General features: G+C 35.3%; 1 protein-coding gene across 1 annotated transcript in view; it reads right to left on the bottom strand.

Annotated features, from left to right (window-relative positions):
• The window catches only part of ARAP2 (ArfGAP with RhoGAP domain, ankyrin repeat and PH domain 2), a gene marked incomplete at both ends in the record, with an annotated part of 179,420 nt that overhangs the window by 73,984 nt on the left and 89,151 nt on the right, over positions 1-16,285 (bottom strand). The window contains 4 exons of the mRNA XM_080698069.1: positions 5,141-5,204; positions 5,381-5,579; positions 6,236-6,338; positions 8,283-8,427. Coding sequence (XP_080554195.1) covers positions 5,141-5,204; positions 5,381-5,579; positions 6,236-6,338; positions 8,283-8,427 — 511 coding nt within the window. The remainder of the gene's footprint in view (positions 1-5,140; positions 5,205-5,380; positions 5,580-6,235; positions 6,339-8,282; positions 8,428-16,285) is intronic.

The raw sequence follows: 16,285 nt of genomic DNA, 5'->3' as shown, positions 1-16,285 counted from the left end.
TGATGCAAGGCTACACTATCTTCCTGGATTTGTGACATTACTCTCTCTTGGTTTCCTGCCTCATTTCTCTAAGCTACTCCTGCTATGGCAGCTACTCTTGTTTGAAAACTCTTTCTAACTCCCAAATGAGGTATATTCATCAAGGCCCCCTGCGCATTGCTTCTCTTTTTCTTATTCTACACACTACCAGTGATTTCATCTTCTTACCTCTGTGTACTAGTAATTCTGTTCCTCTAGCCCATTAACTTCTTTTATGAGGATCCGATTCTTAAAATAACTTCCTTCTAGCGATTTCTCCTACGATGCCTCACAAGTACCTCATGTTCAATTTATTCAAACTCATTATCTCCAAGCTTGCCCTGGGACTTGCTCTCTTTCCATCAATTCCTACCTGAAGTACATTTACATAATACACATAACCCATGAGCATGTTTACATGTAGATCGATAAACAGATAAAGGTGTGACCCCACCTCGAACCACACAAGGTGCCGTGTGCCGTGGCAACTGCGTGTTTTTCATTACATCTGGCGTACACCTTAGTGCACTTAACCACCTACTAACCTCATTATTTCTAGTCACACTGTTCACCTCTTTTCACTCTATTTCAGCTTTAATGAGGTAGGCACAGTATGTATACATCATCTTAATAAAAGAACAAGTTTCACAGCATATATTCTCCTTTCTAATAAATCCAGAAATTTTAAATTCTGGAAAAAAATGTTGATTAGATTTTTGAGAATGACCTGTACATAGGTTTCAGTATATCAATACATGCTCTTAAAAACAAACAGAAGCTGGGCTTGGTGGCTTACACTTGTAATCCCAGCATTTGGGAGGCTGACAGGAGGACCGCATTTCACATACAGCCTCAGCTACTTAGTGAAGCCCTTTGCAACTCAGTGAGACCCTGTTTCAAAATAAAGAATAAAAAATAGGGCTGGGGGTGTCACTTGGAGGTAGAATGCCCCTGAGTTCCATCCCCAGTACCACAAAATAAATAAAAACAGAAAACTTTAGGTTAAATTGCAAATTGAACTGACCTGGATTTTGAAATGTTTGATTCTTCTCAATACTGTGTGGGCACTAGAAGTCTGCATAAGTACACAAAAGAGTGTCTGGCATATGGTAAGCTTTGTACATTACCATCCCCATATTACTATCAATTTAGAGAAAACCAGAAAAGCAAATAAAACTAAGATATAAGTGCGGAATGGGTCCAGTTGCTCTTAAGTGTATGACAACTATTCAGAAAGATATTGAGATTAAGTTGGTTATACGTTTATCTCCAAATTTCTTTTGTCCTCGCTCTGGCATATTCCTTACTCCTCTCTTTGATACACTGATTTCAATCTAATTGTTAGTAACACACATAGATAAAAAGCTTTTAAATGATTATTGAAAACACAACGAAGCACCTGTGATCCATCTGGAACTCCACTGCTTTCCACTGTTCCTTGGGCTCAGAGAGTAACTATTACAAATCCATTTTAGCTAGCGTGGCAGTGCATGTCTAATCCCAGTACTTGGGAGGCTGAGACAGGAGAATCTCAGATTAAAAAACAGTCTCAGCAACCTAGCAAGACCATATTTCAAATTAAAAGTTAAAAAGGGATGGAGACATAGGTTAGAGGTAGAATACTTCTAGGTTCATCCTTCAGTATATATAAAAAATAAATATATAGGTTTTATCCCCTGGTTCCTTCAGTCCAGGGAAAAGGTCAATATATATGAAATAACAAAGTTTAGTTTTTCTGGCATCCATGTCTTTCATTCATGAAGTGATGCTCTGCACACAGTGAGCAACAAATAAAATTTATCATTTTGAGTCATTTTAATTCATATTGCTAACATCTTAATTAAAACCTATGCCACAGCCAAATCCTTCATACAATAAAAACAGCTGAAAAAATGCCTTGGCTATCGTAACCTAATAAGTACAGCAAAAAGTACAATAAATTTGACCAGCATGTTTATACTTGTCTACTTAAGAACATAATCTCCATGGGCTCAGATGTCTCCTCTACTGTTGATCATTGTGGATCTTTTTGTTTTTCTTATTTTTCAGCCATGGAAGTAGCAGGAAACAAGCATTCCATAAATATTAATAGACAATGGTAAAAACTGCACTGTGCTAGGAATTTAATGCTAAAATACTATCTACACATAATACTGCCTCTTTATTTCTGAACACATGATAAATAGTACTCTGACAGTAGAGTAAAATCATTATCTGGTACCCAAAATCTGAATCTAAAGTTTCATTAACCATCATAATCCTAGCCATGAATGAGTGAAAATACAAATGGCTGTAAGATAAAAAAAAATAGCACACTGATAAAAATATCTAATCATCCAAGGCTTGCTGTCTAAAGCTGTTGATGTTCTTCCATGGATATGAAGGAAACAGGTTCAGAGCCTTCTGAAAGTCATTGTTCTTGTCATCAGGAAAAAATAAAATAGAAAGCTGGCTTTGTTGTATTTTTATATTATTATTACTATATACATGTTTTATAAATTATCTGGTTCTATTATAGAGCTAAACTTTATAAGTAGATTACAACTAAGGTATTTTTATTTTAAGGCAAATGACATGAAACCAAAAATAAGCAACTCTATTTTCTTTTATAAGATATGATCTGATATGCCTCTGCTGCTCCTTCTTAGGTTCTGGTATTTGATCTTCCTTCTCTTTAAGTCTTTTAAATATTGGAGGCCCTGGGGCTACATCCTCCACTCTCTTTTCTAACTCTCCACTTTATCTCAGGTGAACCTGCCCAGTTCTTTGGATAAACTGCATCAATATGCTATGACTCTCAAAGTTCTATTTCCAGGTGTAACTAGTTCACTAAATTCCAGACGTTTATACACACTCATCAGCTTCACTTTGATATCAAATAGACATCTGAAAGTTAACATTCCCCAAACCAAATTATGGATTTTATGCCCCAAACTCATCAATATCCTACCCAATTTTCTCCATGTGGTTGCTAATTCAGAAAAGAGCACCCTCAATCATGCAATTGCCCAGGACTATCCTTGACTCTTACGCTGATCTATACTACCAGATGCTAATACTCTCCTTTCATACTGTATCCAATTACTATTCAATACTGGGTTTTCAGGTAGCTAATCCTTTGCCTAGCCTCTGTGGCAACATCTTAAGTAGACACCCAGGTTTTCTACGACCCCGCAAACTCATTCCTTTGGAGTCAGAGAATCAGAAAAAAGTAGTCTTTTTTTCATATTTGGAAGAGGATACTGGGAATAGAACCCAGAGGAATTTTATCTCTGACCTATACCCCAGCCCTATTTTATTTTATTTTTTATTTTGAAACAGTGTCTTGCTAGGTTGCTGAAACTCTTGCTAAATTTATGAGGCTATTCTGGAATCTGCAATCCCTCTGTCTCAGCCTCCCAAATACTGGTATTACAGGCATGCACTACCACAGCTGGCTCCTAGACTAGTTCTTTAAAAACATAAATTAGATCATTCTACTTGCCAGCTCTCAGACTGAACAGCTTCCCATAAAACTAAGAATAAAATTCAAATCTTTGCATTAAACCAGTGAGGTCCTATGAGATCTTGCCTGGGGATGTCTCTGAAGTCATTTCTTCCCATTCTCAAACTCATACGAAAATATCCCCAACACAGCAGCTTCTCTGCAGACCATGCACTGGACAATCCAATACTTTCTTAGGGTCTTTAAATGTTCTTGATCCTATGCCCACAGTATCTGGACTTTTACAGAGTTTTCTTCATTTTATTCAGATATTTTATCAAGCTACCTTCTTTTGTTACTCTAGCTAGCACAGAATGCTGCTCTAGTGGACTCTTTCTTTACCTTGCTTTATTTTTCCTTTTGAGACACAGGCAGAAATATTTAGAAGGATTACATACACTCAAAGAAGGAAAGAATAGAATACAGTCTATATCGAGCTGGGCGTGGTGGCGCACGCTTGTAATCCCCAAGCCTGGGAGGCTGAGACAGGAGGATCGCGCAGGTTCGAAGCCAGCCGCGCTGGCGTAAGAGACCCTGTTTCAAAAATATAAAAAAAATAAGTCTGGGAGTGTAGCCCGGAGGTAGAAGGGCTTCCACGAACCCCAGTACCACCATAAAACAAACAAACAAACAAACAAACAAAAGAATACAGACTATATCAAAAGTGAGAAGCCCTGTTTTTCTACCTAGGATTTAAAACTGAGATATGTGATGTAACTTTTTTTTTTTTTTTTGGCCTGCTTACACAGTTACCCCATTACTGTACATGCTTCAGGATAGTAGGGAACTTGGTCTGTTTTTTGTTACTGTATCCCCAATATTATTTGGAGATATTGAAGATTGAACCCAGGGGTTTGTAACCCCCCAGCCCTATTTTTAATTCTTTATTTTTGAAGCAGAGTCTCACTAAGTTGCAGAGTGCCTCACTAAGTAGCTGAGGATGGTGCGCAAACCTGTGATTGTCCTGTCTCTGCCTCCAAAGTACTGGCATAATAAATGTGTGCCATCATGCCCGGTTTCCCCAATACTTTTCTTTTGCTTATTTGGCAGCACTGGGGATGTAACTCAGGGGCATTAAACCTTTGAGATACACCCCAGCCCTATTTTTTATTTTTATCTTGAAACAGGTTCTCACTTAGTAGCAAAGAGCCTCACTAAGTAGCTGAAGCTGTCCACGACCCACAATCCACCTGTCTCAGCTTCTTCCCAATACTTTGAACAGATCTGACAAGTAGCAGATGCTTAATTAACAGTTCCTGATAAACTAAATAAATTGATAAAATCAATATCTATGTCCACCTGAGCCACATGCACAGATAATTAAAGAGATTATTTATGTCTTTCACATAACTACACTGAAAATAAATTTATGATTACCAAACTCCTTTCCAAATACTATTATGTGAGTGCCACAAAGGACTGTAGGTCTCTAGAAAACTATAATTGATCACATTGACTTTGTGATAAAGATACAAAATATATAAATTTTATTAGTGTACTCTTTCTATAAAGAAAGCCCATTCACATATATTTTATATGCATGACTCAGAAAATTTCCCAAAAGTTTGTAAATAATTGTTTCTCTCCCAAGAAAATGAAAAATATGAGATAAAGTATAAAAAGCAAGAAGACACTTACCTCCCTTTTTCTACCAAAAGCAAGACATCCAATTTCTCCCCATTTTGGACCATTGTGCTAATTGCTGAAGGGAGATAAAAAGCATACACATTTTTTTATAATGCTACACAAAATGCCCATACAACACTACTCAGTTCTAAGTTTGAGAGTAAGCTAAAATAATTTGATATAAAAACTATCATAATCTTATACAATAAAGAATGTGTCCAAAAGATAAGAGGGAAGAGACACACATCTTACTTAGCTCTTGCAGCCTTCTTAAGTGCATCCTATCTTCCTGAGCTTCTTGCATTTGAAGGCAAAAACGCAAACTAGACTTGTCCATAGCAAACCAGCCTTTTCTCCACTGATCCAGGGCATGGCAGTCTTTGTAGAAGAGTTGACCAATCAAATCATAGTCAGCTTCTGTTAAGTTTTCAGCAACAAAGGGAACAAAATGCTGTTAAAACAAATACAAAAGAGTAATAAAGACAGTGAAAATAGGAAATTCCTTACCATTTGTTGATAAGAGGGAAGTTGGAAAACTTTTCTATCTTAAAGAGTAATACGCAACCCCAAATTCAAAATAAACAGTTATTTATACTTGCTATAGATCTTAAAACTGAACCACAAAAATGCATTTTCAAATAACAGCATCTTAAACCATTCTTTTCTTGCTATATAGAGTTGAAATAGGAAGACATTCTCTTTGTTGATCTGTGGCATTTTTCAAAATGTCAACCTTCATGTTTTTCTCCATTTATATCTTTAACTGAATCTTTTCCTTTCCCCTTTGTGTACATCATAAATAAGATATCTACCTACAAGCAGACACACAGAAATGACTTTCTATAATTGAAAATATCTTAATAATCAAAATTGTGGACTTATTTTGTAAGAATTATTTTTCTAAGGTACTATACTAATTTCCTGTGTTTCAGGAAAAAGGAACGTACCTCTTAACTGCTGCATTTGACTACAGTTTTTTCAAACCTAAAGAAATGCGGCTCCTCTTTCCAAAAACTTATATTAAATTTTCATAGACCCCTGAAGCACGTCTACAGATTCCTAGTTAAGAATATTTTTCTGGGCTTAGGGATTATATTATTTAAATACCTTGGCTATTGTCTCTGTCCATTTTCTCTGAGCTTGAGATGTTTCAGCTCCAAATAAAAACACACGTTCCGAGGGTAAGTAGATCTCAAAGATATAAACAGGCCTACAGCGGGCATGAATAAAAAGAGACCACCAGTTATGCCTGGCTCTTATGAGAACAACATAGGTCAAGCTTTTGATTAAACTCCTTTTAAAATGCTATGTAATCAACCTGTTTCCATCGCTATTCTATTACTCTGTTGATAGTTTACATTTTATTAAAATGAGCTAAATGGAACACACTAACTCAGACAAAAGGGATACTCTTCTGATAACTCGTTCTGCAGCATGACTTTGCTGATACCCTGGCGTGATCATCAGCTGACTGATTTGAAAAGGGCTCCCCTGAGTCTCAACTTCCCCTGCAGATTACTCCATTTACTTGGACCAAATGTTCAAAACATTCTTAGCACTTATTTTAATTTCATCTTTTTTTTAAACCATAGACCATATTACAGCAACACCCCATGTTCTGAATCCTTTTATGAATTCCCTATCTGCAACTATAACTCTTTCCTGGAACATTCTAAGTACATGTACTACTGTTAACTAAAAATCTCAAAATGTCTTATACCAAAGTCACATTTCTTTTCTTTCTTTTTACTAATTAAATAATTTAATATATAGAATACAATTATTTTAACATTCCACAGTAAGCCACATAAATTGATTATTCATTTATGATACAAGCACTATTAAGACTAAAACAAAAACAAGTTAATATTAAGTTTAACATCAAAATCAACTTAGATTTACTAGAAAGCAATAGATATACCAACTATCACAATATTAGTCATTACATAATAATAACTTATTTAGGAAATTTTATGTAAGTAACATATCTGTACAAATTTATTCCCTCATATAAACATTTTAAATTATTAAGCTCTTTTGGCTTATTTATATTTTGTTTATACATTTTTATTAGCTACATTGAAGAACATGTTGAGAAACTTTCACATCAAAATCTTACATGGATGGTTTCTAAATGCCCTCAGAGAGATTCATTTAAATGTTTAACTGATTCAAATATGTCACATAAACAATACTTAATCTTTTTTTTTTTTTTTTTTTTTGGTGGTACTGGGGTTCCTGGAAGCCCTTCTAACTCCGGGCTACACTCCCAGACCTATTTTTACATTTTTTTAAATTTGGAAACAGGGTCTCCTAAGCCAGCGCAGGCGGCTGGCTTCGAACCTGCGTGATCCTCCTGTCTCTGCCTCCCAAGCGTGGGTATTATAAGTGTGCGCCACCATGCCCGGCTACTTAATCTTTTAATTGCAACTTTTTCAGACCTTTGAAATACCAAATTCGGTTTTTAAGAAATTTAGTTTTGAATATGCTCTTTAATAGACTTGCTCTTTGTTTGTTTGTTTATTTATTTTGGCAGTAGTGTGGATGAAACCTAGGAGCATTCTACCTCCGAGCTACACAACCAGCCTTATATTTTAGTCCTCTTTTAAATTTTGAACAGGGTCTCATTGAGTTGCAGAGGGGCTAAGTAGCTTAAGCTGCCTGTGAATCCTCAAGTCTCAGCTTCCTGAATTCTGATTTCAAGCATGTGCCACCACATCTGGCTCATGTTTTATTTATTTAATGTGAGCCTATTATCACTGAACATTTTTCTTATCTGTTTTTTCATTACACTCATTATACAAATACATAAATTTGCCATTAGAACATTATTTAAAATAATGTATAAATTATAAAAGTTAAAGTACTTCAATGATCAAAAATGGAGTGTTATAAATTTATTTGAGATTATATGAAAACATAATAGCCTTTCATATTATCTAGGATTTTTTAATCTACTACTTTTTAGGGAATTCTCTAAAAATATTCAGACAGTACAAAATGAACAGGCTTCAAGACATGAAACACTTTTACAGGAAGTAACTTAAAAATAAATCATCAAAAACTTTACAGGAAGTAGCAAAATCCTCATTATTTGGTACAATAATTGTCCATAAGTACCTTTCACCTCCTCGCTGTCTAATTGTCTACCTACCCAGTATTCAAATAGAAGTCTTCTTTGTGTATAACCAGGCAGATCACTTCATTGATGTTAATGGTGCCATTAGGTGTGGTAGACTTATCATTTTCATAGTAACTCAAGAAGCCTCCTTCTAAAACACACCACTTTTTATTTGTCTCTAAGTATATAAAAGAAAAGAAAAATAAATTGAGCTAGAATTCATATCTATTAAAAATACACACGGTTTAAAATCATGATTGGATTCAAATAAATAAACTTATTAATTTCCTATTCTGGGTATAGAGCATGATCTTGCTACATGAGGATATCACTGTTGTACTCTCTGCCTTCAAATAATTTACAATATAACAGCAAAGATTAAAGATTGGACCAGACAAAAATGATTACAAATGTCCAGAGAAACTTGTAGATCCATAGGTGGCTATTACAAAGCAACCCTGAAACTGAAAGGACTAAAGTCTGCATAGAGTAATAGGAGGAAAAAAATGTTTGCCATAACATCTCATGAAACTATAGCTATTGATTAGGAAAATAAACAAAGGAGAAAGAGGCAAAAACCATACGTTTTGTTTAGGGAATTCTAAATTTGCTTTAAACAGGGGTCAATATTCTGCGACACACAGGCCCAATCAGACTACCAGCCATTTTTCTTAATAAAGTTTTACTGGAACACAACCACATTTGTTTATGGATTTCTATGTTTATGGACTGTCTATAGTTACTATGCCACTGTAGGAGCAGAGCTGACTTGAAGCAGAAAATGTCTGGCCCACCAAACCTAAAATTTTATTATCAGGCCCTCTTAAGAAGTTTCTTGATCGAGTAGGTGATGATGAGCCACTGAAATGATTTTAGGAATGGAATATAATCAGATTTGAATTTTACACATTCTGCTTACTGTAAAAAGTAGCTGTGAGAAGGTGAGGCCAGAAAAGGGAAGATAGGACACTGGGGTGCTGGGGATCCCCCCAAGGCCTCACTTAGGGGAGTAAATAATTGCTCTTCAGTTGGGGCATGTCCACCAGCCCCAGGACACTGCTGACAGAGTGTAAGTGAGGGATGAAGAGGGCCAGAAGAAGGTTAGTGGCAGTGGGGATGAAGAAAAGAGACTGAATACAGAGACACAGATATGAATGAGGGGAGAGAATGGAGGGGGAAAATATATGTTTTAAGGAGATAAAACATGAATTGGATACAGGAAATAAGGACAACGTACTAAGGACTATATAATTTTTACATACGATTTTAAGGTGAAAATTGATGCCCATTTTAATTTCAAGAAAAGTAAAATAGGAGCTATTTCAGCATATGTAATGAGTTTTCTTTAGAAATACTAAAAAAGATATAACTATTGGAAATCCATGTAGAATTACCAATTAGGCACACTGGCCTATAAATTTGAATCTCGTGGGTAAGGAACAAACTTGATGACTAGAAATCTTTACAATATAAGTGGTAGTTGAAAATATGAAGTAACTATGTATAAAATCTTAGGGCACTTAAAATTATAAAGAATAGGGGATATAGAGGAATCCATGCTAACAATGAAAAGATGAGATGAAACCATGTATAAAAGAGTAGAGCCATTTCAAAAAAGGAATAATTATCAATATTATATATGTAGAGAGATGGGATAAAACAAGGGCTGAGAAACCTACTACTGATCTTTGCATTAGGGAGGAAACTGCCTACTTAGTACCGGGAGTGCTGCAGCCAGTTGGAGGCTGTGTGGAAAGTCAGATGCAGAATTTCTCAGAATGGATCCATAACTTATATAGTGATGAACAAGGTATCACCAGCTCCAATGAAGGCATGATCCATGGTAAGCAAATAGCAGTCAAAAGTTGTTCACTGCCAGGCATGGTGGCGCATGCTTGTAATCCCTGCGCTTGGGAGGTGGGGACTGGAGGATTGTGCAGATTCGAAGCCAGCCTTGCTGGCTTAAGAGATCCTGTTTCCAATATATATATATATATATATATATATATATATATATATATATATATATATATATATATATATATATATATATATATATATATTAGGTCTGGGAGTGTAGCCTGGAGGTAGAAGGGTTCCATCCTCAATACCACCAAAAAAAAAGAAGTTGTTCACTCACATGAACTAAAGATGGATATTTACTTCTCATCAACAGAAGAAAACAAAAACAAAGATAAATAGATCTTGAGGACAGAAGAAACTATACTAGAGCTAACCTAATTTCTCTAGCAAAAATTAGGTTGGGCCTCACTTCTTTTGGGGCTCTTCTCCAACTTCTGCCCATCTGTTTTACCAGCCCCGGGTAAGTGTCTTCCTGCCACATCCTTAGCACTATGCTGACCCTAAGACTGCAGAACTGGAGGTCAAAGACTCTGGATTCTAATACTGCCACTGTCACTACCTAGGAACCCTTGAAAAGAACCTTACCATTCTGTGCCTCAGATTTTTCATCGGTAAAATGAGGGTGAGAGAAACATTCAAATCTCAGGACTGGTTTGATGATTAAATATTGCAATCCATGAAACACACATAGGAAATTGACCTGATATGTGGCTGCTTAACCTGGTAATACATTTTGCTATTTGTAAATGTACCTGCATATTTTAACTATATAATAATTTATTTAAATTTATCCAGAAATGCTGTAAGCTATTTAAGAAGAACTGTGTTTCTATTCTAAAGAACTACCACATTGCTTTGCCTAGGGGAGGTCCATTGAAATTACTATTTTCATAAGTAAGGAAGTTATTAGTTAAAGAGATAGCTCAGAAGAAGCTTCAAACTTTATGAGAAATGCAAAGATAAGGAATGTGTTATAATCAGAAAGATTATAAATGGAATTACTTTTAAGTATAGAAAGATAAGTCTATGCAACTCCATCTCCTCCCAAAACCCCAAGACAATGAAACTAAAATAATACAAAGTAGAATTTCAAAGAATAAAGAGATCTATAGTTCATAAGAAATGTTTTTTTTTCCCTGAGAGGAAATAGCTAGCATATTTTGGTATGCGAAATAAGTGGAAAAAAATACTGTATTTTTCTATAACATTATGGAAAGGTTTGGAGAGGTTCATACCTCGTGAGGTTCAGGACTAAGAGCTGAGATGAAGCTTATATGGGCCATTTGGTCCATACATTTCTCCATAGTGCTAATTAAGCAGCAAAGCCATACACTCTCTTTGTTTATGTGAAAGTCAAGTGAGTTCTTTACAAAAACCAGACCTGTCAGTTTCTATACTAGGATTCTAGCATTGCCCAGAGGCAAAATAAGGTACAATGTAGGAAATACAGTGATTTGTGATGTTATACATACCAAATAAACAGTGATGCCCCGATTACAACCCACACTCCCATACAAAATGTTAGAGCTAGGAATATCCAAGATTCCCATACCAACACTCTCCATGCTGAAGCCTTGACTGTAACCCAGTGATGCTGATTATGAACATCTGACTCCAGACCTGTAACAGGATGTATCTCAGTTGTTCTAAGTCACCACGTTTGTGGTAATTTATTAGAGCAGACATAGTAAGTTAGTAAATAATGCCTAACAATAAAAATGATGTATTTGTTTTCTGTGAGGAAGCTGTGCAGGCATTACATTGGCAAATGAGAACAGATATAAAATAATGGACCCTGGCCAGGCGTGGTGGAGCATGCTTGCAATCCCCACACTTGGGAGGCGGAGACAGGAGGATCACACAGGTTAGAAGCCAGCCACGCTGGATTAAGAGACTCTGTTTCCAAATAAAAAAGTATAAAATAGGCCTGAGAGTGCAGCCCGGAGGTAGAAGGGTTTCCAGGAACCCCAGTACCACACACACAAAAAAATAATGGACCTGCCTAAAAACACCAATTATAGCACTACATTTAGATTTGGTAAAAACAAACAAAAAGACACACAAGAGCTTGTGGCTCATCCTGACACTGACAATTCTCAGCAATCTCAAGGATGCTAAAGGAGAAGTTGTGACATGGGCAAAGAAAATGACTGTGTTTGTTATTAGCCATGGGTGGAAAATAATTTCAAAGGAAATAAGGAAGTCAAGGTGGGGGGCAGCAAAAATGCATCCAAAGCTACAATAAGAATACATAGGGGAGAAGAGGTCTGATGTACTGGAATAGAAAATGACTCCGGGTTAATGAAGAATAACAGAAAGCGTCAAAGAACTGCATATAAAAATATAGTCCACACATAAAAATAAGATCATGAAGTTAATAGGACCTTAAATGTACACATTGAGCTAAATTCAGCTACCACATCAACTACAATGAATTACTGTTTTGAAAAATACAGTAAATTATTCAGTTTAGTAGAACATGACTGGGTGGGTGTCACTATGAAATAAATGATGGTCCATACACATAAAAGAGTCTGATGAAGAAAATAGATATTAGGCTACAAAAATGACAAAGGGAGAGGAAATTATTAATTGTGATGATTTAATTGAGTACTTAACAATGACAATCAGAAATTAAGTCCTAAAGGCGGTGAATGCATTATCTCATTCAATTATAAAAATAACATTGTCACATTGTGGGTAGTTTCTAAAATGATACTACATATTCCATACTTACTTTCTACATGAGAGATTAATGGAAGACAGAAGGATTTGAAGAAGGCTACATCTTATACCTCAGTCCAAACAGACTTATTTTATTCCTACTAAAATTTTTGAGGGAGTACTGGGGAGTAAACCAATAGGTGGTCTACCTCAGAGTCCCCACTTCATCCCTATTTTATTTATTCTATTATGAAAGAGGGTCTCACTAAATTGGTGAGGGCCTCACTAAGTTGTGGAGACTGACCTCAAGCCTGTGATTTTCCTGTACCAACTTCCCGAGTACTGGGATCTCAAATGTATGCCACTATATCTGAATTCCTGATAAATTTTGAAAATTATGCACCAGCATGAGGTGTATACTGCTCTTTAAGTTTTCAAATGGGTTTCACATCAGTATTCATTCCAAAAGTACCCAGATTGCTCCTTTATTGACTTTGTTTAGTGAGTGAAAAGTAAACATCAAAAACATAAGTGAAAAGTTCAAAAAGATGAAAACCAAAAAGAAAACACTTTATAATTTTGGCAATTTGGCATTGCCAAACTTTATTATTATTAATCATTATGATTGGTGTTAGAGATTGAAACAAGGGGCATTCTACCTCTAAGCCACAGCTCTAGGTCTTTTTATTTTTTTATTTTAAACAGGGTTTTGCTAAATCTGAGGGTCTTTCTGAGTTGCTGAGATTGGCCTCAAACCTGTGATCTTTCTGTCTCAGGCATGCACCACAGTGTACAGCATTGCCAAGTTTATTAATATTCATAACTCTTTTTTGATATCCTCTTTTGAAAAACTAAAGCAAAAAGCTTCCTAATTGACCAAGAACAACAAAGTCATCCCATGCATTTTATATTTCCTATTAAAAGACACTACCATAAAAATCACCTGTAATCCCAGTATTTTAGGGGCTAAAACAAGATAATCATATGTTTGAAGCTAGCCTTATTAACATAAAAATAAAATTCTAAAAATTTGTGTTATTTTATAGGTTTTAAAAATACAATTAAAAATCTTTAGTTTGCCAAAAATACTCTAAACAAGTGAGATAAAATATCAAACTCAATTTTTTCAAATAAGTACTATTCTGAAGGAAAATTTTTTGAAAAGTTTAGTTTCCATTAATAAACTCTTTTAGGGCTCTAGAAATTGAACAGATCCTCAAAATTTAAGTTGCTGCCAAAAATTAAATTATCTAAGCAACACTTAATTTGGTATATAGAACATATGAGATCAATAGATAGTAAAAGCTAAGAATGTCTCTAGATTAGATATAACTAACAAAGTCTATGGATTAGATAATTTCATAAGTTTCGTAACTGCTGTAGGTATTTTAGGACCTTATTTATAAATTTCTTCATTGGAAGAAATGCACAGTAAACTATTAGGGGTGAAGAGGATCATGTCTGCAGCTTATAAGAGATTCTGTAATTAAGTGCATAGATTGATTACACATATGTATATAGGAATACATATGTGTGCAAGTGTATTATATACATAAATAACCAGAAAAACAATAATCAGGCAAATATAAAATGTTACTATTTCAGTTATATGAATAAAACAATATGTGGAAATTCTCTGCACTATTCTTGCAAAGAACTTTTTTCTCTTCTGGATATCTCAAACTAAGTTAAAATACCTTAAAATGTTAAAAAATATATACTCAATTAAGCCTTAAAATTTATCATATCATTAAAGTCTTATAGGGGTGTGGTAGAAGAAAGAATATAATACAACATATAACAAAGAGAAATTCTCAATAGGGTCATCAGGTTCTGAAAAACAAATTGCCAAATGTAAGAAAAAAAAAAACTAGCAGAATTGACAAATACAAAGAAATCCTTCATTTGTGCTAAAAAAAAAGCAATAACAGAGGCAAATCATTTCCTAGTGAAAAATGATATATTATTTTAGGACCCTCAAATCCTGAATTTCAGAATATACTCTGAAACATTTTATGAAAAAAATCATGAAGGTCATGGTTTTTAAATAAATAATCACTGCTTCTTTCTAAAACACAGAAAAAGGAAAAACCCATGTACTAATCAAAAAGAACCATGGAATAATTTCAAAATAAGATACTCTGAATGTTAAGAATAACCTTTTTAAAAATAAAACAAACAAACAAAAAAGCAATACAATATTAAACACACAGATAATCGCTGGTTTGAACTCAGAATTCCACTCCCAAGTCCTCTTTGGCAATGTGTAAGCCCGTGAACAGAAAGATGTGTTTGGAATGTCAACTGTCAGGTGGCCCCTTTATGGGGCTAGAAGCATTCAGGGAGGAATCCCCCTCAGACTAGAATGACAAGAAAAAAATTCACTGAAAACATGCAAGCAAACAAATAAACAAACAAACAAAAAAAAACAGCCCTAGGCAATGGTCCTGAATACAACTGAAGCTCCATGTTTCTAAGGTAGAAAAAAAAAAATGCACTCAAAGCTATATCTATTCCATAATTCTAAGAAAGAACAGTGAGGAAAGTCATAGGAAGGGGAAACAGCCAGAATCTTATTTGGCCAGAAAATCGTATTTTGCATGAAGGTAGGGAATGGGACATGGGAGACAGCAGGTTCATGGCAGAGGCCAGGTCCTTAGAGCCTTGGTGACAGGTGTTCTGTAGTTTGTACTTCTCTCAATAGACAAGTGGGAGCCATTCAAAGGTCTTAAACAAACAGTGCCAAATGAGTGATGCATAAAATAAATGTGAATGCAGAAACTAATTATGTAAATTCTAATGGGAAGCAAATGACGTCTCAGAAAAGGTGCACACAAACTCGTTTCAAGTTAGAAATGTGGGATGGAGGAGAGTTCGTCCTGCAGCATGATCATTTCTAACCATTTATTAGCTTTATTTTTATAAGTGAAATGGGCCAGAGTTCAGACATGGCAGGCACAGATATTACCCTTGAGGACTCAGAAGAACAAAGTGGTGACAGAAAATCTTGACATTCCAATTGATTTGGGAAGAAATGTAAAGACTTGGCAAAATGATTTTGGATGATATTGGTCTTCTCTGGCCGATTTAGACATGCAGGCTTAACTTTGAGAAATGTCGATAACCTCCAGGAAACATTCTGTGCTGTAGAAAGTTTACTGTTACTTAAAAATGTCCAAAAACAAAATTGGGACCACAGAATGAGTTACTATCACGCCTCAGCTACTAAACAGACCAAAGCTTTGTGTGATGTAAGTAACACAGGTACACAAGTCAAAGAGGTTGTCATTTCTATTCAGCCATGATGTTTAGGATAGAACAGAGAAAAATTATTCATACAGTGATAACACAAATCCAAGTAGAGAACTCAAGATGCAACCTAGTTAAATACTACTATGGAGTAATACGGATGTTCTAGTTGGACACCTTGGCTATCAGCTATAGCCTATAAAACACATCTAAACTCAAAGGCTAATGGGAAGCCAGAAGCAGCTATTTACATACAATCT

This window comes from Muscardinus avellanarius (genome assembly GCF_963383645.1).
Source record: "Muscardinus avellanarius genome assembly, chromosome: 6".
In the NCBI taxonomy this organism is placed as follows: domain Eukaryota; kingdom Metazoa; phylum Chordata; class Mammalia; order Rodentia; family Gliridae; genus Muscardinus; species Muscardinus avellanarius.
Note: the sequence above shows the minus strand (reverse complement) of the source record. Positions and strands in the feature narration are given on the sequence as shown.